Consider the following 21,121-nt stretch of genomic DNA (forward strand, 5'->3'; position numbering starts at 1 on the left):
AATACCTATTTTTAAAACATAAGTCTGTTACTTACTTTTGCAAACATTGATGGTGAGGTTGAAAGAAATAGTTAAAACATTGTTCCATTTTACTTTATAATTTTTTTATTTGATTTGTTAAATAATAAAATTGCTAATTTGTCTTACTTTTTGACATGCTTAGTGGCCAATAAATAACAACCATGAAAACAAATATGATTTTGAATTACCGTGCGTTTATCTGATAAGACTATTCTGGTTAAACAAAACAAATTATTATGATTATTATTATTATTATTATTTTTTGTGTTATTATCATTCTACTTATCACTATAATTCTTATTATTATTTTTAGTATTGTTCTTATCAGTAGTGGTATTATAAATACAATTATTAATATCAGTACTATTTCTTTAGAAACAAGTTTTGAGAAATAAGTGCTTGCCGTATTTGGATTTAAAAAATCATATTTAAAAACCTTCCAAACTGCTATTAGAAATGTGTGTATTATTGTCTGTATGATTAATCAAAATCTTCTAGTTCAACCATAAGTCTTTCATCAATTATAAAAGTCAATAAACAATATGTTTGCAATTTGATTGTGAATGGAGTAGGAATAGTTTTGCCTGTTATAATAAAGGGTAATATGGGATTAACTTTTGACGTTTGAGTTCATTTAGGTTCTATAAGTGATGATCATGATGACCACTGAGAAAAGAGATGTCAGCCATGTCACACAGCTAGAAGTGAGACCCTCAGAGCTGGATTTGTTGTCGTTGCATTTTGATTCAGTACAACATGATGTGCAACTGGTAACACCATTCGCCGAAGTGCAGTAAGGTCCATCTCCATGCAAGTTAGCAATGCATGGGTTATCCGTGCATCCACGCGACACAACCGTGTGTGATGAGTTCTCATAATGATCAGTCTGCAAGAAAAGAAGAAGTTTTATTATTTTATACGGTTATCTAACTTCATCTTTCGTACCGTGTTGAGTTTGTGACAGTATTCATTTTTTAAACGTTATTGTAGAATTTTCATTTCATCATTTGATTTTTTCAAAATACAAATCGCACGGCTCTTTCCCCTTTCCAGTTAACTTGGTGATTTTTGTTTGTTTTTGATGGACGTACCCCTGTGTTTGGTCTCTTGCTCTGTAATGTATTTGAATATCTGTTTCCTTTTATTAACCAAAAAGAGAAATAGGAGAAAAATCAAACGAAACAAGAAATAAACTAAAACAGACGGACGAACTATCACTTACCCCAAGTATGTGAAAACGGAATGAATATACAATTAAGACAAAATATAACATCAGGTGAAAATTCTAGATTAATGTTTACTTTGTATAAATTCATGTTTTGCGTTTCCCAACATCAATTTAGAGACACATCCTCTTTGTATTTTCACTTATCAACCCAAACTATATACACATGCCAGATCAACCCTGTGAAGAAATGTAAATGTCAAAGTAATTAAATACCCAACAACGCTGTCCTTCATAGCATGTAGGAGTTAGTACTCCAGAACCGCTTGCAAGGTCATCAGCAGTAGAGCAAACATCCGTTATGGAGTTAGTCGAACAGGAATAACATTGAAGAGTCTGGAAGGAAAATCAAGATGCACATTGAATTATTTGCAATGGTACTGAAAGAATAGATTATCTTATTATCTTATTCTAGGATATGTGGACAGCATTTAACACTAAAACTGCACAAATAATATCCCCTTCCATGTTCCCCATCAAAGGTAAACCAAAACCATATTAAAACAAAATTATGTGTAGTGACAAAAAAATGTAAACAGCAGAATTGAAAAATATTTTATAAACAATTAATTTCTGCTTTTTGTTCAGAATATATATTAGATGTATTATATAGGCAACAAGTCATTAACTTAAGCACGAAGAAGAAGGTTCTTTCTCAAGAAATCTCTCTCATATATCTTCCTAACAAAGAATTATACATGTCTAGCTCATTATTATTGGTAAAGATATTATACATAGCCACAAAAACGTGTACAATATTGAAGAAGCCTCTCCCATCAAGCTTTAGAATATTTCAATTCACTTACCCCTAGCATTCTTGTGGCCGGGGTAGGTGCTGTAGTGGTGGAAGTTTGATAAGGTATCATTATTGATATGATCTACAGACATGAAATGTTAGCAATACATAATTATGTTCCATACCTTGCTAGGTCATTCAGAAGGAGGTAGGGGTGGAGCTGCTGAACGTTTCCAATATCATTTGGAAAGTAGGGGCAGTGTTTCGAGGGGTAAGTGAGATGTCAAATTTGTGAGGAAATGTTTCAAAAGTATCCCAGAAATATAATTATAAAATATATATTGTTATTAAATAGATACGTTAAACTTGTTCTGATCTTTGGAATGTTTTGTTTTCCTTTAATCCATTTTCATCATTTTGTAAGTGTTATTCCTCATGTTTACTGACAATTCTAGATATTTGTGCTTTAAAATAAAACTCTTACTTTCGGTGTAATTTATTAGCATTCTTAAATAATGTATAGTTTTTGGTCACAGCTGGCCGTGGACATCCCTGCTTCCCTTTATGATGGATTCCACAGAAAAATCGCTCCTTTAGACGCAGTGTTCCGCACCTTTTTTTTGGGGGGGGGGGGTTCTCGGCAGTTACGGGCACACAAGGTGGCAGCGAGAGGCTGGTACGATAGGCATGTATGTCCAACACGTACTTTGACAATCACATTTATATGTGCCAAAAAGCGCACGGCAAGATGAGACCATAGCATAACTTATCCAGAACGAGTATAATTACTGGCTATAATACAAACTACTTTCAAATAGAACATCTTACCTTCGCTGCATGATGTACAGTCTACACACGTCACCCCATCGCAGATAACTGGGAAATTAAAAAAAAAATGATAAATCAATTTACTGACCAATGAAATCGTATGATGTTTTTAACATGTTTGATTTAAGTCTTCCAAAAATTCAATTTTGAACATAGTTTTAGGGGCGCATATTTTCAAAAGGTTTCCACACACTTGACAATAGCTGTACACAGAAGTGATTGTCATTCAGTTTCTTGGAGTTGATTCAAATTCGAAATAATTCGAGTTACACTTTTATTTGCATTCAATACTACACGCTATTGTTATATTTCATATCCGTAATAATATCCACATGTTTGTACGTGTTCTGTCTGTATCTCTTGTTTATTCCTTCGCCACCGGAGATGTCGCGGATGCATTATGTTTTTGGAGTTGTCCTTGGAGGTGAACTTCGAACTTGATGATAATATGTATCATTATAGGAGGACAATCTGATTATAGGTAAAGTAAAAAGGGCATAAGTAAAATATCCCCCTCTTTTTTTCCCTATTTGTGTCACATATCCACAGGAGCTACCGTTCGAAATTTCTCAATTTAAACGTGGGGTTTGCTGCCCACTGATCAGGCGCAGTAAGGAAGATGGTCAAGGGATACAAGAAGCCTAGCTGCGTCTAATTTATGTTTATCATGCATTCAGCGTGTGTATTTAATTTCTCACAATTATCTTTTCATATATTTGGACATGCTGTATCAAAATAATATGTGTAGTATGTGAACTTATACATTGCCTCCATGTTACATGTTACACACACATAGATAATGTACACTGTTGTGTGGTACTCTGTTATACCATGGACCTATTACGGATGGACATTCAACGTGATTCTTTCTTTGATCCAATGATAGTCACCGCCTCCTGATTATGTGCATCTTAAAATGAGAACATTCAGCTGTTTTAACAATAACGACTGCGTAAGCATTTTCTTTATAAACCCTGTGCGTTGTAATTCTGGAATATTATGAGGAAATTGGGGAAAACGGGATTTTAAATCACAAACAAAACCTTTCTCGTAATATCAACATGTTTTTCAAAAATAGAACACAGTACACAGAACAACAGAACTGCACATCGATTTCCCATGATTTAAGCGATTTATTATCTTCTGCGCATGTATATTAACATGTTTAAAATCACTATCTTGATTATGTCCCGGCTTATTGGCGGTGACCATCATGAGATCAAAGTGAAGAAACATGTACGGAATGTTATTGAGACGACATTAACGGAGACAATCACAATGAATTCGTTAAGAAAACGATGAATGTCCATTCGTAATAGGTCCATGGTTATACCCAATACAATCAGGCTGGCTGGATTGAAACCTAACTCTGATATATATCTATGTGTCATCATTTCAGTACTAATCACACAGCTTAACCAACCCCATTTTATACTATGCATGTTATGAAATTGTTCGTAGGGAATATGGAAATATCAACCAATAAAATTGGTTAATCAAAAGGTGACAGAAAAATCTTAATGTTTTGTAGGAAATATATATATAGCGCGCTAGGATTATGCTGTAAATCTTTTTATCGCCTCGCGTAGTTTAACTTGTCTGGCCTATGCTTTTATTGAGATCTTCTTTACCAATGCACTCCACCACATTGTGGTAGCTTATATCTATAGTGTCGAGCGCATTGCTTTGATATAAAAACACTATGTGTGTGTTATTACTCACGAGTTATGCCAGAAACCGTTGTACCGTAGGGAACTCCATTTTCGTTCAAGATTTGGATATTAGATGCATTCAGAGTGGAAGCCACAGAGCTGTCAAACTCAGCATTGAAATTAACTACTAGAGAACCATTGAAGAATCCTGTTACATTCACCATGATTCGGCAAGCAGTGCCGTCCCTTGAATCGGCTGTAGCATTGCAGTAACCGCCAGCGATCTATGAGTAAGCAGGCAATAATTTAATGATAGAATGCACCCTATAGCGAATTTTCAGGTACATCTAGTTCACATAAATGATGACGATGATGGTGATTTTTTGTGCACATAGATAATATCAGGCAGTGTACACACATAAATGCATATTCATAGTGTGCTTCAATAGTACATGTACAATGTACTACGGAAATGACTTGCTGAGACAGTCAAGTGTTTTTTTGAAACATACACCTAAATTTTGTAATGTTCATATGAAACAAACGAATGAATTGATTTCTGTAGAAATAAATGGTTATCGCATGAACAAAAATTAATGTGAACCACGACCAGGATGAACCGTGGAGTTATACTAACTCCATGGTAAAACTTGTGTTGATTATCGTTTGTAAGTTAGTGAATTTGAAATGCATGTTATGATGCGTTTTAATTAGAGGAAACTATCCTATCGGTTGAAAGGGCAATTGCAATTGTAAAAACAGGTTTGTTTGTTTTTAATACCAAAATCATGAGACTGTATAACATTTTAAGGCATTTGAGGCCCAATAGCTTTAAAACGTTTTTTTTTTAACCACCTGTGACAAGCATCTTCTGATCCAATCTAGGCAGATAACTGAAGCCTGCGTTGTATGTTAACGCGCCCCTCCCCTGTTTCATAGTTACAGTTTCATAGTTCTATGATACAGTGGAAAACACTCTGTTATAGCCCCATTGTACTACTTGTAGTTACTTGCTCCCTTGATATAGAAAACAATGCCTAAGCGGTGCGTGTTGGTCCCCCATGATCCTCTTTTTCTTCTCTTAATTGAGAGCTGAGTTGATGAGATAACCACCTGTCAGTGACCACCCTAATTCCTCTAAGCCCCCCCCCCCCCCCGGCCAAACTAGTGCAGAGGAGCTTTAAATGGAGGCTCTGTGTAAAGGAGAGTCGTTGCTATTCGCATAAGAGTAAGGGGAACGTACCCCTGTTTAGTGGTCCATCTGCACACCCCAATCAGTTATACTGGGAGGAGAGACCAGAGGGTTAAAGCTAAGATCACCTTTTCACCTTTCAGTTAGGTGATGCTGAATATTTGATAATGATAGTAATAATAATAGATAAATAGATAAATAAATAAATAGATTGGTTCATTGATATGAAAGGTTGAATAAAAAAATAGGTAAGCTGCTCACCCTTTCTTCCCACAGTTCAGCGGCTTCCACGAATTCAGTTGAAGAAGTGTCACCCAATTCAGTTGTATATTTTACCCCACTGACTTTGATCGCAGCACTTAATGAGTTGAACTCTGTATCAAGATAATTATATAAACAAATTATTAAGTTTCCGCTTAACAATTACTACATGAAATGTAAAGATAAAAAATGTTTCTCTGGTACATGATTAATTTGAAATTGTTAAAGCTTGGAAATCATGTCAGAATTTTCTTCCTCCCACAAATTGCACAGAGGCTTAGACGAGGACCCCTAAAATTATGGAGTGTAAATTATACACGTATTATATACTAATAATCATCGCACATCTGTTGGATAGACTACAGTTGGATTAGAAAGAAACGGAACTAGAATTACACAGTAACTGTGACAGGTATTTGTAAAAGTTACAGATTTTTGAAGAAAAAATGTTTTCAATTATGAAAACTCCGTAGAATCTTTTCATTCCATGTTCACGTTGAAAAGCAACATGCATCTGTGATAAAATACAAAGTGGAATCAGGGAAATTTGAAACCCAACGACAAGTTGTGAATACACATTTGGTATCTTAAAAATGGCTATAACTTATATATAGGATTTCCCGGCCAAATTCGCGTGTTTGTCATTCGAATTCATTTACTTTGCATTTAAGTTAGCGCAGATCGGCTTTGCCATGCCAATTATCATTCAACTTTCCAGTTTTTGTATTTAATTTAGGATTTTGGTCGAAGGGTTTCATAGATCTGTCATTCAATTTAGAAACTGCTCAACTAGCATTCAAATTAATATTTACTTGTCGAAGCGTAATTTTTATCTTTCAAATTAACACATGTCATTCGTATTCGTAATATTTGTATTCAAGTTAGGAATGTTAGGGGGAAAAATTGCAACAAACTTTTATAGTTTTTAAATAATGCAGTTAAAATGCATGATTTGCCATTGGGGTCTAAGCTGTTATTCCATTTATTTATTGTCAGGACAATGCAGATGGGTGTAGTCAGACATAAAGTAAAGAAGGGGTGAAATCAATTGACATGGTATTTCTGCACGGACATGTTCATATACCCGGGAAAGGTGGGGGTACCCTCAGTCGCCCCTATTTACTACAGACTCGGAATTTTACAAAAGTAATTCACACCGTCTCTTATACCCAGCACATCCCTCTGTTTTTCTTAAAGAGTTTCATAGTTTACTTGCCCGCCAGCAGATCGATGGCTAAAGATATGTTGAAATGGTTGACTCTAGTCCCTACCCCAGTCACAATATTGTACCCTTCTGCCATAATGAAATTATGATGAAACTATGATCAATTTATGATGAAACATAAGACAAACAACTTCCTTACATGAACATTTACAAATTATACTGAGACCATCAAGTCCGTAGATGCATGTCGTTTTTTTTTCTTATTAACAATCAAACTTAAATGCTGATGAATATCAGATAAATCTAATAAGTATGAATAAATATGGTGAAATTCACATGAAAAAACAATCTTGAAAGAAAAAGAATGAGCTATAAAAAGTGTGTAATAAACGAGAAATGTGTATTGACCATCAAATTAAGTGCACAAAGTGCTAATTTGAATGCTATAAATGAATTAGAATGCTAAAAGTAGACCGTCGTGTTGTCAGAAAATCGTGTTGCGCCAAGTCGAATGACCAAATAGCGAAAGAAGCACATTGTTCATTAATTTGAATGAAACATACGTAAATTCTAACGAAAATTCCATAGATTTGAAAACTAGAAAAGGGAATATAAACCCGAGATATACCTGACTGCACTATAACCGTCGAATTTGAACGCAAGACAAATTAATTTGAATGACAAACTCGCGAATTTGGCCGGGAAATCCTATATTATGATGAAATCATTGGTTCCGGTCTATCTATTCATCCGCATATGGCCTAAACGTCAGACGGACAAGTCTTCGTTAGGATACCCCAGAAGGAAGTGATACTTAAACTCAAAACAAAACTGTAAATCTTCCTCCCGCCCCCCCCCCAACCCCACACACACTCCGTGAACGGAGGGATACCATGCGTGTTCCCAAAATGTCCGGTAAAGGTGTTTTGGTGATGCTGCCCCCAGTGTTCCGTCTTCTATAGGTTAAAAAGATCATATTTTGGTGGGTGTCTAGTGTGCGCTATGCAGGTCATATTTAATGACGGATTTCTTTCAAATTTTGTATTGAGAATTAGAAATGTATCTTGGTACGTTCCGTCTTTTATATGGTCAAAGGTCATATATGTCTTGTATGCGCTCTAACTGCACATTTCTTGGCAGATTTCTTTCGAATTTTCTACAGAGATGTATTATACTCTAATCTACACAGATTGCTTCAGTGATGCTGCTCCTAGTCTTGACAATAGTCTGAGCCACTAGTGGCGATCTCTACGTCATCTTTTTGTCTCAGGGAGGAGAGAGGGGAACTATGTGCCTCCTTCAAACATTAGGATGACACAAAATCGCTGCAACTGCCAGGGGGTACATTCGCATTGCGCGGCAATACGGATTGCGATATTTCTAGTAAGAATTGTGAATCTAGAAAGTGTGAATAAATTACAATGACCATCATGACATTTATAGTAAAACATCCTACTTTGTTACTCTTTAGCTTGATCACTAGTTGGTTACGTTTTTTAAGTTGATCTTAAATATTTTCTATCACAAATAAATACGATTTTATATATGGCTAGTAATAGGTGTCTTCTGAAGAGATAGCAGATAAAAAACAAGTGTAAGTTTCATTTGGAGTAAAAAGATAACTTCTGGTAATGTTTTCAGAGCATTATTTTAAAGTAATACGATGTGGAAATGTCAAAATCGTTTTTAGTGAGTGTTGTTGGGATTACCCCTCAAAATGAATCCTTGTTTAGATATAAAGGCCCGGTCACACAGAGGGGACGCATGGGGGACGCACGGCCGGCGCATGGAAAATTTGTAATTTTGGCCAGTGCGTTGTCGTGCGCCCAACTTTTGTCGAAGCTATACAGCTAGCTGACACCAAATGCATAGCGCGCTGGACGCATACAGGGCGTATACAGGGCGCACACAGGGCGCACACAGGGCGCACACAGAGCGCACTTGAAAACAACTTCCACGAATGCACAGCGTGTTGCTAGCGCGCTGGACGAATGGTCCACGCATGCACCGCGTTCTACGACGCACGGCCAGCGCATTGGAAATCGGAAAAGAACGTGTGCCTGAAGGCCCGGTCACACAGAGAGGACGCATGGGGAACGCACGGCCAGCGCATGGGAAATTTGCAATTTTGGCCAGTGCGTTGTCGTGCGCCCAACTTTTGACACCAAATGCATAGCGTGTTGCTAGCGCGCTGAGCGCATACAGGGCGCATACAGTACGCATACAGACCGTACCCAGAGCGCACATGATAACAACTTCCACGAATGCACAGCGTGTTGCTAGCGCGCTGGACGAATGGTCCACGCATGCACCGCGTTCTACGACGCACGGCCAGCGCATTGGAAATCGGAAAAGGTCGTGTGCCTAACTTTTGTCATGATTTTGGAAAAGTTAGCGAGCTGACACAAAATGCACAGCGTGTAGCTAGCGCGCTGTGCGTATACAGGGCGTGTGCCCCGCGTATGTCTGGCGCTGGTCTAGCGCGCTCAACGCACGTCTGGCGTGCCTTTGGCGTGTACATTCATGCGTCGAGCTCCGCGCACACTTTTGAGCATGCTCAAAAAATCCTGACGCACACAGCGAATGACGACGAATGCATAGCGCTGGTCCAGCGTTGGTCCAGCGCGCTCGACGAACGAGTAACGAGTGATGACGCACGCCTAGCGAACGACAACGCACTGGCCAAAATTGGAAATTTTCCATGCGCCGGCCGTGCGTCCCGCATGCGTCCTCTCTGTGTGACCGGGCCATAAGGAGAAGTGAATAGATGAATAGGACGAATAGTAATGAACCACACAGACATTTCAAAGAATAGTTTGCATGTTTTTCCAACTTAATTTCTCTGCGTGTATTATTAGGTCCCAGCCCTAAGTTGTTGCTTCATTTGCGCCTTGTAACAATATGCACTTGGTCTTTATTAAAATGCAAAATGTATTGAGAAGAAAACACACATTAGATCTGCAATTCTCTAATAAGAATCGACAATTTTGTTAGTAGTAGCAGTAAAAGCTTAATATATCTTACCCGCTGTAACGCAGGTAGCTCCAGTAAACCCTGTTGCACATGTACATGTACCGGCCGCCTCACAGGTACCACCGTTCATACACTGGCTGTTTTCAGTACAGTCGACTAAAGAAGGAGAGAAATTACCCTTATATTAATTACAAATCTTACATTGATCGCTAACGACCGAACAGCTCCAAAATCCTGGAATTTAAGAATGGTCTAATTAGAATTGTAAATCTAGAAAGTGTGTAGACTTTTTCACCTTCTTAATGAAAACTCGGGGAGGAGGGGGGGTTGAGGAGCGTGAGTAAATTACAATGACCATCATGGCATTTATAGTAAAACATCCTTCTTTGGTACTCTTTAGCTTGATCACTAGTTGGTTACGTTGTTTAAGTTTGATCTTTAATATTTTCGATCACAAATAAATACGATTTTATATATGGCTAGTAATAGGTGTCTTCTGAAGAGATAGCAGATAAAAAAAACAAGTGTAAGTTTCATTTTGAGCAAAAAGATAACTTCCGGTATTGTTTTCAGAGCATTATTTTAAAGTAATACGATGTGGAAATGTCAAAATCGTGGTGAGTGAGTGTTGTTGTGATTATCCCTGAAAATGAATCCTTGTTCAGATATAAGGAGAAGTGAATAGATAAATAGGACGAATAGTAATGAACGACACAGACATTTCAAAGAATAGTTTGCATGTTTTTCCAACTTAATTTCTCTGCGTGCATTATTAGGTCCCAGCCCTAAGTTGTTGCTTCATTTGCGTCTTGTAACAATATGCACTTGGTCTTTATTAAAATGCAAAATGTATTGAGAAGAAAACACACATTCCATCTGCAATTCTCTAATAAAAATCGACAATTTTGTTAGCAGTTGCAGTAAAAGCTTAATATATCTTACCCGCTGTAACGCAGGTAGCTCCAGTAAACCCTGTTGCACATGTACATGTACCGGCCGCCTCACAGGTACCACCGTTCATACACTGGCTGTTTTCAGTACAGTCGACTAAAGAAGGAGAGAAATTACCCTTATATTAATTACAAATCTTACATTGACCGCTAACGACCGACCAGCTCCAAAATCCTGGAATTTAAGAATGGTGGAATTAGAATTGTAAATCTAGAAAGTGTGTAGACTTTTTCACCTTCTTAATGAAAACTCGGGGAGGAGGGGGGGGGTTGAGGAGCGTGAGTAAATTACAATGATCATCATGGCATTTATAGTAAAACATCCTTCTTTGGTACTCTTTAGCTTGATCACTAGTTGGTTACGTTGTTTAAGTTTGATCTTTAATATTTTCTATCACAAATAAATACGATTTTATATATGGCTAGTAATAGGTGTCTTCTGAAGAGATAGCAGATAAAAAAAACAAGTGTAAGTTTCATTTTGAGCAAAAAGATAACTTCCGGTAGTGTTTTCAGAGCATTATTTTAAAGTAATACGATGTGGAAATGTCAAAATCGTGGTGAGTGAGTGTTGTTGTGATTATCCCTGAAAATGAATCCGTGTTCAGATATAAGGAGAAGTGAATAGATGAATAGGACGAATAGTAATGAACGACACAGACATTTCAAAGAATAGTTTGCATGTTTTTCCAACTTAATTTCTCTGCGTGCATTATTAGGTCCCAGCCCTAAGTTGTTGCTTCATTTGCGTCTTGTAACAATATGCACTTGGTCTTTATTAAAATGCAAAATGTATTGAGAAGAAAACACACATTCCATCTGCAATTCTCTAATAAAAATCGACAATTTTGTTAGCAGTTGCAGTAAAAGCTTAATATATCTTACCCGCTGTAACGCAGGTAGCTCCAGTAAACCCTGTTGCACATGTACATGTACCGGCCGCCTCACAGGTACCACCGTTCATACACTGGCTGTTTTCAGTACAGTCGACTAAAGAAGGAGAGAAATTACCCTTATATTAATTACAAATCTTACATTGACCGCTAACGACCGACCAGCTCCAAAATCATGGAATTTAAGAATGGTGGAATTAGAATTGTAAATCTAGAAAGTGTGTAGACTTTTTCACCTTCTTAATGAAAACTCGGGGAGGAGGGGGGGGGTTGAGGAGCGTGAGTAAATTACAATGATCATCATGGCATTTATAGTAAAACATCCTTCTTTGGTACTCTTTAGCTTGATCACTAGTTGGTTACGTTGTTTAAGTTTGATCTTTAATATTTTCTATCACAAATAAATACGATTTTATATATGGCTAGTAATAGGTGTCTTCTGAAGAGATAGCAGATAAAAAAAACAAGTGTAAGTTTCATTTTGAGCAAAAAGATAACTTCCGGTAGTGTTTTCAGAGCATTATTTTAAAGTAATACGATGTGGAAATGTCAAAATCGTGGTGAGTGAGTGTTGTTGTGATTATCCCTGAAAATGAATCCGTGTTCAGATATAAGGAGAAGTGAATAGATGAATAGGACGAAAAATAATGAACCACATAGACATTTCAAAGAATAGTTTCCATCAACAATGTTTTTCCAACTTAATTTCTCTGCGTGCATTATGAGGTCCCAGCCCTAAGTTGTTGCTTCATTTGCGCCTTGTAACAATATGCACTTGGTCTTTATTAAAATGCAAAGATTATTGAGAAGAAAACACAAATTCGATCTGCAATTCTCTAATAAGAATCGACAATTTTGTTAGCAGTAGCAGTAAAAGCTTAATATATCTTACCCGCTGTAACGCAGGTAGCTCCAGTAAACCCTGTTGCACATGTACATGTACCGGCCGCCTCACAGGTACCACCGTTCATACACTGGCTGTTTTCAGTACAGTCGACTAAAGAAGGAGAGAAATTACCCTTATATTAATTACAAATCTTACATTGATCGCTAACGACCGACCAGCTCCAAAATCCTGGAATTTAAGAATGGTGGAATTAGAATTGTAAATCTAGAAATAGGTAGACTTTTTCACCTTCTTAATGAAAACTCGGGGAGGGGGGGGGGGTTGAGGAGCGTGAGTAAATTACAATGACCATCATGGCATTTATAGTAAAACATCCTTCTTTGGTACTCTTTAGCTTAATCACTAGTTGGTTACGTTGTTTAAGTTTGATCTTTAATATTTTCGATCACAAATAAATACGATTTTATATATGGCTAGTAATAGGTGTCTTCTGAAGAGATAGCAGATAAAAAAAAACAAGTGTAAGTTTCATTTTGAGCAAAAAGATAACTTCCGGTATTGTTTTCAGAGCATTATTTTAAAGTAATACGATGTGGAAATGTCAAAATCGTGGTGAGTGAGTGTTGTTGTGATTATCCCTGAAAATGAATCCTTGTTCAGAATTAAGGAGAAGTGAATAGATAAATAGGACGAATAACAATGAACCACATAGACATTTCAAAGAATAGTTTGCATGTTTTTCCAACTTAATTTCTCTGCGTGCATTATTAGGTCCCAGCCCTAAGTTGTTGCTTCATTTGCGCCTTGTAACAATACGCACTTGGTCTTTATTAAAATGCAAAGATTATTGAGAAGAAAACACAAATTCGATCTGTAGTTCTCTAATAAGAATCGACAATTTTGTTAGCAGTAGCAGTAAAAGCTTAATATATCTTACCCGCTGTAACGCAGGTAGCTCCAGTAAACCCTGTTGCACATGTACATGTACCAGCCGCCTCACAGGTACCACCGTTCATACACTGGCTGTTTTCAGTACAGTCGACTAAAGAAGGAGAGAAATTACCCTTATATTAATTACAAATCTTACATTGATCGCTAACGACCGACCAGCTCCAAAATCCTGGAATTTAAGAATGGTGGAATTAGAATTGTAAATCTAGAAAGTGTGTAGACTTTTTCACCTTCTTAATGAAAACTCGGGGAGGAGGGGGGGGGGGGGTTGAGGAGCGTGAGTAAATTACAATGATCATCATGGCATTTATAGTAAAACATCCTTCTTTGGTACTCTTTAGCTTGATCACTAGTTGGTTACGTTGTTTAAGTTTGATCTTTAATATTTTCGATCACAAATAAATACGATTTTATATATGGCTAGTAATAGGTGTCTTCTGAAGAGATAGCAGATAAAAAAAACAAGTGTAAGTTTCATTTTGAGCAAAAAGATAACTTCCGGTATTGTTTTCAGAGCATTATTTTAAAGTAATACGATGTGGAAATGTCAAAATCGTGGTGAGTGAGTGTTGTTGTGATTATCCCTGAAAATGAATCCTTGTTCAGAATTAAGGAGAAGTGAATAGATGAATAGGACGAATAGTAATGAACCACACAGACATTTCAAAGAATAGTTTGCATTAATAATGTTTTTCCAACTTAATTTCTTTGCGTGCATTATTAAGTCCCAGCCCTAAGTTGTTGCTTCATTTGCGCCTTGTAACAGTATGCACTTGGTCTTTATTAAAAAGCAAAGATTATTGAGAAGAAAACACAAATTCGATCTGTAGTTCTTTAATAAGAATTGACAATTTTGTTAGCAGTAGCAGTAAAAGCTTAATATATCTTACCCGCTGTAACGCAGGTAGCTCCAGTAAACCCTGTTGCACATGTACATGTACCGGCCGCCTCACAGGTACCACCGTTCATACACTGGCTGTTTTCAGTACAGTCGACTAAAGAAGGAGAGAAATTACCCTTATATTAATTACAAATCTTACATTGATCGCTAACGACCGAACAGCTCCAAAATCCTGGAATTTAAGAATGGTATAATTAGAATTGTAAATCAAGAAAGTGTGTAGACTTTTTCACCTTCTTAATGAAAACTCGGGGAGGGGGGGTTGAGGAGCGTGAGTAAATTACAATGACCATCATGGCATTTATAGTAAAACATCCTTCTTTGGTACTCTTTAGCTTGATCACTAGTTGGTTACGTTGTTTAAGTTTGATCTTTAATATTTTCTATCACAAATATATACGATTTTATATATGGCTAGTAATAGGTGTCTTCTGAAGAGATAGCAGATAAAAAAAACAAGTGTAAGTTTCATTTTGAGCAAAAAGATAACTTCCGGTATTGTTTTCAGAGCATTATTTTAAAGTAATACGATGTGGAAATGTCAAAATCGTTGTGAGTGAGTGTTGTTGTGATTATCCCTGAAAATGAATCCTTGTTCAGATATAAGGAGAAGTGAATAGATGAATAGGACGAATAGTAATGAACGACACAGACATTTCAAAGAATAGTTTGCATGTTTTTCCAACTTAATTTCTCTGCGTGCATTATTAGGTCCCAGCCCTAAGTTGTTGCTTCATTTGCGTCTTGTAACAATATGCACTTGGTCTTTATTAAAATGCAAAATGTATTGAGAAGAAAACACACATTCCATCTGCAATTCTCTAATAAAAATCGACAATTTTGTTAGCAGTTGCAGTAAAAGCTTAATATATCTTACCCGCTGTAACGCAGGTAGCTCCAGTAAACCCTGTTGCACATGTACATGTACCGGCCGCCTCACAGGTACCACCGTTCATACACTGGCTGTTTTCAGTACAGTCGACTAAAGAAGGAGAGAAATTACCCTTATATTAATTACAAATCTTACATTGACCGCTAACGACCGACCAGCTCCAAAATCCTGGAATTTAAGAATGGTGGAATTAGAATTGTAAATCTAGAAAGTGTGTAGACTTTTTCACCTTCTTAATGAAAACTCGGGGAGGAGGGGGGGGGTTGAGGAGCGTGAGTAAATTACAATGATCATCATGGCATTTATAGTAAAACATCCTTCTTTGGTACTCTTTAGCTTGATCACTAGTTGGTTACGTTGTTTAAGTTTGATCTTTAATATTTTCTATCACAAATAAATACGATTTTATATATGGCTAGTAATAGGTGTCTTCTGAAGAGATAGCAGATAAAAAAAACAAGTGTAAGTTTCATTTTGAGCAAAAAGATAACTTCCGGTAGTGTTTTCAGAGCATTATTTTAAAGTAATACGATGTGGAAATGTCAAAATCGTGGTGAGTGAGTGTTGTTGTGATTATCCCTGAAAATGAATCCGTGTTCAGATATAAGGAGAAGTGAATAGATGAATAGGACGAAAAATAATGAACCACATAGACATTTCAAAGAATAGTTTCCATTAACAATGTTTTTCCAACTTAATTTCTCTGCGTGCATTATGAGGTCCCAGCCCTAAGTTGTTGCTTCATTTGCGCCTTGTAACAATATGCACTTGGTCTTTATTAAAATGCAAAGATTATTGAGAAGAAAACACAAATTCGATCTGCAATTCTCTAATAAGAATCGACAATTTTGTTAGCAGTAGCAGTAAAAGCTTAATATATCTTACCCGCTGTAACGCAGGTAGCTCCAGTAAACCCTGTTGCACATGTACATGTACCGGCCGCCTCACAGGTACCACCGTTCATACACTGGCTGTTTTCAGTACAGTCGACTAAAGAAGGAGAGAAATTACCCTTATATTAATTACAAATCTTACATTGATCGCTAAGGACCGACCAGCTCCAAAATCCTGGAATTTAAGAATGGTGGAATTAGAATTGTAAATCTAGAAATAGGTAGACTTTTTCACCTTCTTAATGAAAACTCGGGGAGGGGGGGGGGGGGGGGTTGAGGAGCGTGAGTAAATTACAATGACCATCATGGCATTTATAGTAAAACATCCTTCTTTGGTACTCTTTAGCTTAATCACTAGTTGGTTACGTTGTTTAAGCTTGATCTTTAATATTTTCGATCACAAATAAATACGATTTTATATATGGCTAGTAATAGGTGTCTTCTGAAGAGATAGCAGATAAAAAAAAACAAGTGTAAGTTTCATTTTGAGCAAAAAGATAACTTCCGGTATTGTTTTCAGAGCATTATTTTAAAGTAATACGATGTGGAAATGTCAAAATCGTGGTGAGTGAGTGTTGTTGTGATTATCCCTGAAAATGAATCCTTGTTCAGAATTAAGGAGAAGTGAATAGATAAATAGGACGAATAACAATGAACCACATAGACATTTCAAAGAATAGTTTGCATGTTTTTCCAACTTAATTTCTCTGCGTGCATTATTAGGTCCCAGCCCTAAGTTGTTGCTTCATTTGCGCCTTGTAACAATACGCACTTGGTCTTTATTAAAATGCAAAGATTATTGAGAAGAAAACACAAATTCGATCTGTAGTTCTCTAATAAGAATTGACAATTTTGTTAGCAGTAGCAGTAAAAGCTTAATATATCTTACCCGCTGTAATGCAGGTAGCTCCAGTAAACCCTGTTGCACAAGTACATGTACCAGCCGCCTCACAGGTACCACCGTTCATACACTGGCTGTTTTCAGTACAGTCGACTAAAGAAGGAGAGAAATTACCCTTATATTAATTACAAATCTTACATTGATCGCTAACGACCGACCAGCTCCAAAATCCTGGAATTTAAGAATGGTGGAATTAGAATTGTAAATCTAGAAAGTGTGTAGACTTTTTCACCTTCTTAATGAAAACTCGGGGAGGAGGGGGGGGGGTTGAGGAGCGTGAGTAAATTACAATGATCATCATGGCATTTATAGTAAAACATCCTTCTTTGGTACTCTTTAGCTTGATCACTAGTTGGTTACGTTGTTTAAGTTTGATCTTTAATATTTTCGATCACAAATAAATACGATTTTATATAAGGCTAGTAATAGGTGTCTTCTGAAGAGATAGCAGATAAAAAAAACAAGTGTAAGTTTCATTTTGAGCAAAAAGATAACTTCCGGTATTGTTTTCAGAGCATTATTTTAAAGTAATACGATGTGGAAATGTCAAAATCGTGGTGAGTGAGTGTTGTTGTGATTATCCCTGAAAATGTATCCGTGTTCAGATATAAAGAGAAGTGAATAGATGAATAGGACGAAAAATAATGAACCACATAGACATTTCAAAGAATAGTTTCCATTAACAATGTTTTTCCAACTTAATTTCTCTGCGTGCATTATGAGGTCCCAGCCCTAAGTTGTTGCTTCATTTGCGCCTTGTACCAATATGCACTTGGTCTTTATTAAAATGCAAAGATTATTGAGAAGAAAACACAAATTCGATCTGCAATTCTCTAATAAGAATCGACAATTTTGTTAGCAGTAGCATTAAAAGCTTAATATATCTTACCCGCTGTAACGCAGGTAGCTCCAGTAAACCCCGTTGCACATGTACATGTACCAGCCGCCTCACAGGTACCACCGTTCATACACTGGCTGTTTTCAGTACAGTCGACTAAAGAAGGAGAGAAATTACCCTTATATTAATTACAAATCTTACATTGATCGCTAACGACCGAACAGCTCCAAAATCTTGGAATTTAAAAATGGTCTAATTAGAATTTTAAATCTAGAAAGTGTGTAGACTTTTTCACCTTCTTAATGAAAACTCGGGGAAGGGGGGTTGGGGAGGCTAAGTTAATTACAATAACCATCATGGCATTTACAGTAAAACATCCTTCTTTGGTACTCTTTAGCTTGATCACTAGTTGGTTACGTTGTTTAAGTTTGATCTTTAATATTTTCGATCACAAATAAATACGATATTATATATGGCTAGTAATAGGTGTCTTCTGAAGAGATAGCAGATTAAAAAAACAAGTGTAAGTTTCATTTTGAGCAAAAAGATAACTTCCGGTATTGTTTTCAGAGCATTATTTTAAAGTAATACGATGTGGAAATGTCAAAATCGTGGTGAGTGAGTGTTGTTGTGATTATCCCTGAAAACGAATCCTTGTTCAGATATAAAAAGAAGTGAATAGATGAATAGGAAGAAAAATAATGAACCCCATAGACATTGTAAAGAATAGTTTGCATTAATAATGTTTTTCCAACTTAATTTCTCTGCGTGCATTATTAGGTCCCAGCCCTAAGTTGTTGCTTCATTTGCGTCTTGTAACAATATGCACTTGGTCTTTATTAAAATGCAAAATGTATTGAGAAGAAAACACACATTCGATCTGCAATTCTCTAATAAAAATCGACAATTTTGTTAGCAGTAGCAGTAAAAGCTTAATATATCTTACCCGCTGTAACGCAGGTAGCTCCAGTAAACCCCGTTGCACATGTACATGTACCGGCCGCCTCACAGGTACCACCGTTCATACACTGGCTGTTTTCAGTACAGTCGACTAAAGAAGGAGAGAAATTACCCTTATATTAATTACAAATCTTACATTGATCGCTAACGACCGACCAGCTCCAAAATCCTGGAATTTAAGAATGGTGGAATTAGAATTGTAAATCTAGAAAGTGTGTAGACTTTTTCACCTTCTTAATGAAAACTCGGGGAGGAGGGGGGGGGGTTGAGGATCGTGAGTAAATTACAATGATCATCATGGCATTTATAGTAAAACATCCTTCTTTGGTACTCTTTAGCTTGATCACTAGTTGGTTACGTTGTTTAAGTTTGATCTTTAATATTTTCTATCACAAATATATACGATTTTATATATGGCTAGTAATAGGTGTCTTCTGAAGAGATAGCAGATAAAAAAAACAAGTGTAAGTTTCATTTTGAGCAAAAAGATAACTTCCGGTATTGTTTTCAGAGCATTATTTTAAAGTAATACGATGTGGAAATGTCAAAATCGTGGTGAGTGAGTGTTGTTGTGATTATCCCTGAAAATGAATCCGTGTTCAGATATAAAGAGAAGTGAATAGATGAATAGGACGAAAAATAATGAACCACATAGACATTTCAAAGAATAGTTTCCATTAACAATGTTTTTCCAACTTAATTTCTCTGCGTGCATTATGAGGTCCCAGCCCTAAGTTGTTGCTTCATTTGCGCCTTGTAACAATATGCACTTGGTCTTTATTAAAATGCAAAGATTTATGAGAAGAAAACACAAATTCGATCTGCAATTCTCTAATAAGAATCGACAATTTTGTTAGCAGTAGCAGTAAAAGCTTAATATATCTTACCCGCTGTAACGCAGGTAGCTCCAGTAAACCCTGTTGCACATGTACATGTACCGGCCGCCTCACAGGTACCACCGTTCATACACTGGCTGTTTTCAGTACAGTCGACTAAAGAAGGAGAGAAATTACCCTTATATTAATTACAAATCTTACATTGATCGCTAACGACCGACCAGCTCCAAAATCCTGGAATTTAAGAATGGTCTAATTAGAATTGTAAATCTAGAAAGTGTGTAGACCTTTTAACCTTCTTAATGAAAACTCGGGGAGGGGGGTTGAGGAGCGTGAGTAAATTACAATGACCATCATGGCATTTATAGTAAAACATCCTTCTTTGGTACTCTTTAGCTTGATCACTAGTTGGTTACGTTGTTTAAGTTTGATCTTTAATATTTTCTATCACAAATAAATACGATTTTATATATGGCTAGTAATAGGTGTCTTCTGAAGAGATAGCAGATAAAAAAAACAAGTGTAAGTTTCATTTTGAGCAAAAAGATAACTTCCGGTAGTGTTTTCAGAGCATTATTTTAAAGTAATACGATGTGGAAATGTCAAAATCGTGGTGAGTGAGTGTTGTTGTGATTATCCCTGAAAATGAATCCGTGTTCAGATATAAGGAGAAGTGAATAGATGAATAGGACGAAAAATAATGAACCACATAGACATTTCAAAGAATAGTTTCCATTAACAATGTTTTTCCAACTTAATTTCTCTGCGTGCATTATGAGGTCCCAGCCCTAAGTTGTTGCTTCATTTGCGCCTTGTAACAATATGCACTTGGTCTTTATTAAAATGCAAAGATTATTGAGAAGAAAACACAAATTCGATCTGCAATTCTCTAATAAGAATCGACAATTTTGTTAGCAGTAGCAGTAAAAGCTTAATATATCTTACCCGCTGTAACGCAGGTAGCTCCAGTAAACCCTGTTGCACATGTACATGTACCGGCCGCCTCACAGGTACCACCGTTCATACACTGGCTGTTTTCAGTACAGTCGACTAAAGAAGGAGAGAAATTACCCTTATATTAATTACAAATCTTACATTGATCGCTAACGACCGACCAGCTCCAAAATCCTGGAATTTAAGAATGGTGGAATTAGAATTGTAAATCTAGAAATAGGTAGACTTTTTCACCTTCTTAATGAAAACTCG

The 21,121-nt window shown here is 36.6% G+C and overlaps 1 protein-coding gene across 1 annotated transcript in view; it reads right to left on the bottom strand.

Annotated features, from left to right (window-relative positions):
• Positions 1-654: 654 nt before the first annotated feature.
• The window catches only part of LOC587522 (neurogenic locus notch homolog protein 1-like), a 52,884-nt gene continuing 32,417 nt past the window's right edge, over positions 655-21,121 (bottom strand). Inside the window, exons 32-50 of the mRNA XM_030999787.1 lie at positions 20,861-20,965; positions 19,967-20,071; positions 19,066-19,170; positions 18,171-18,275; positions 17,270-17,374; positions 16,373-16,477; positions 15,473-15,577; positions 14,585-14,689; positions 13,681-13,785; positions 12,789-12,893; positions 11,889-11,993; positions 10,996-11,100; positions 10,105-10,209; positions 5,916-6,028; positions 4,533-4,746; positions 2,811-2,858; positions 2,053-2,081; positions 1,463-1,582; positions 655-907 (exon numbers count right to left, since the gene is read on the bottom strand). Of these exons, the coding sequence (XP_030855647.1) occupies positions 656-907; positions 1,463-1,582; positions 2,053-2,081; positions 2,811-2,858; positions 4,533-4,746; positions 5,916-6,028; positions 10,105-10,209; positions 10,996-11,100; positions 11,889-11,993; positions 12,789-12,893; positions 13,681-13,785; positions 14,585-14,689; positions 15,473-15,577; positions 16,373-16,477; positions 17,270-17,374; positions 18,171-18,275; positions 19,066-19,170; positions 19,967-20,071; positions 20,861-20,965 (2,141 nt within the window). The 3' untranslated portion in view covers position 655. The remainder of the gene's footprint in view (positions 908-1,462; positions 1,583-2,052; positions 2,082-2,810; positions 2,859-4,532; positions 4,747-5,915; positions 6,029-10,104; positions 10,210-10,995; positions 11,101-11,888; positions 11,994-12,788; positions 12,894-13,680; positions 13,786-14,584; positions 14,690-15,472; positions 15,578-16,372; positions 16,478-17,269; positions 17,375-18,170; positions 18,276-19,065; positions 19,171-19,966; positions 20,072-20,860; positions 20,966-21,121) is intronic.

This window comes from Strongylocentrotus purpuratus, unplaced genomic scaffold, assembly GCF_000002235.5.
Source record: "Strongylocentrotus purpuratus isolate Spur 01 unplaced genomic scaffold, Spur_5.0 spur5_scaffold_5, whole genome shotgun sequence".
In the NCBI taxonomy this organism is placed as follows: Eukaryota; Metazoa; Echinodermata; class Echinoidea; order Camarodonta; family Strongylocentrotidae; genus Strongylocentrotus; species Strongylocentrotus purpuratus.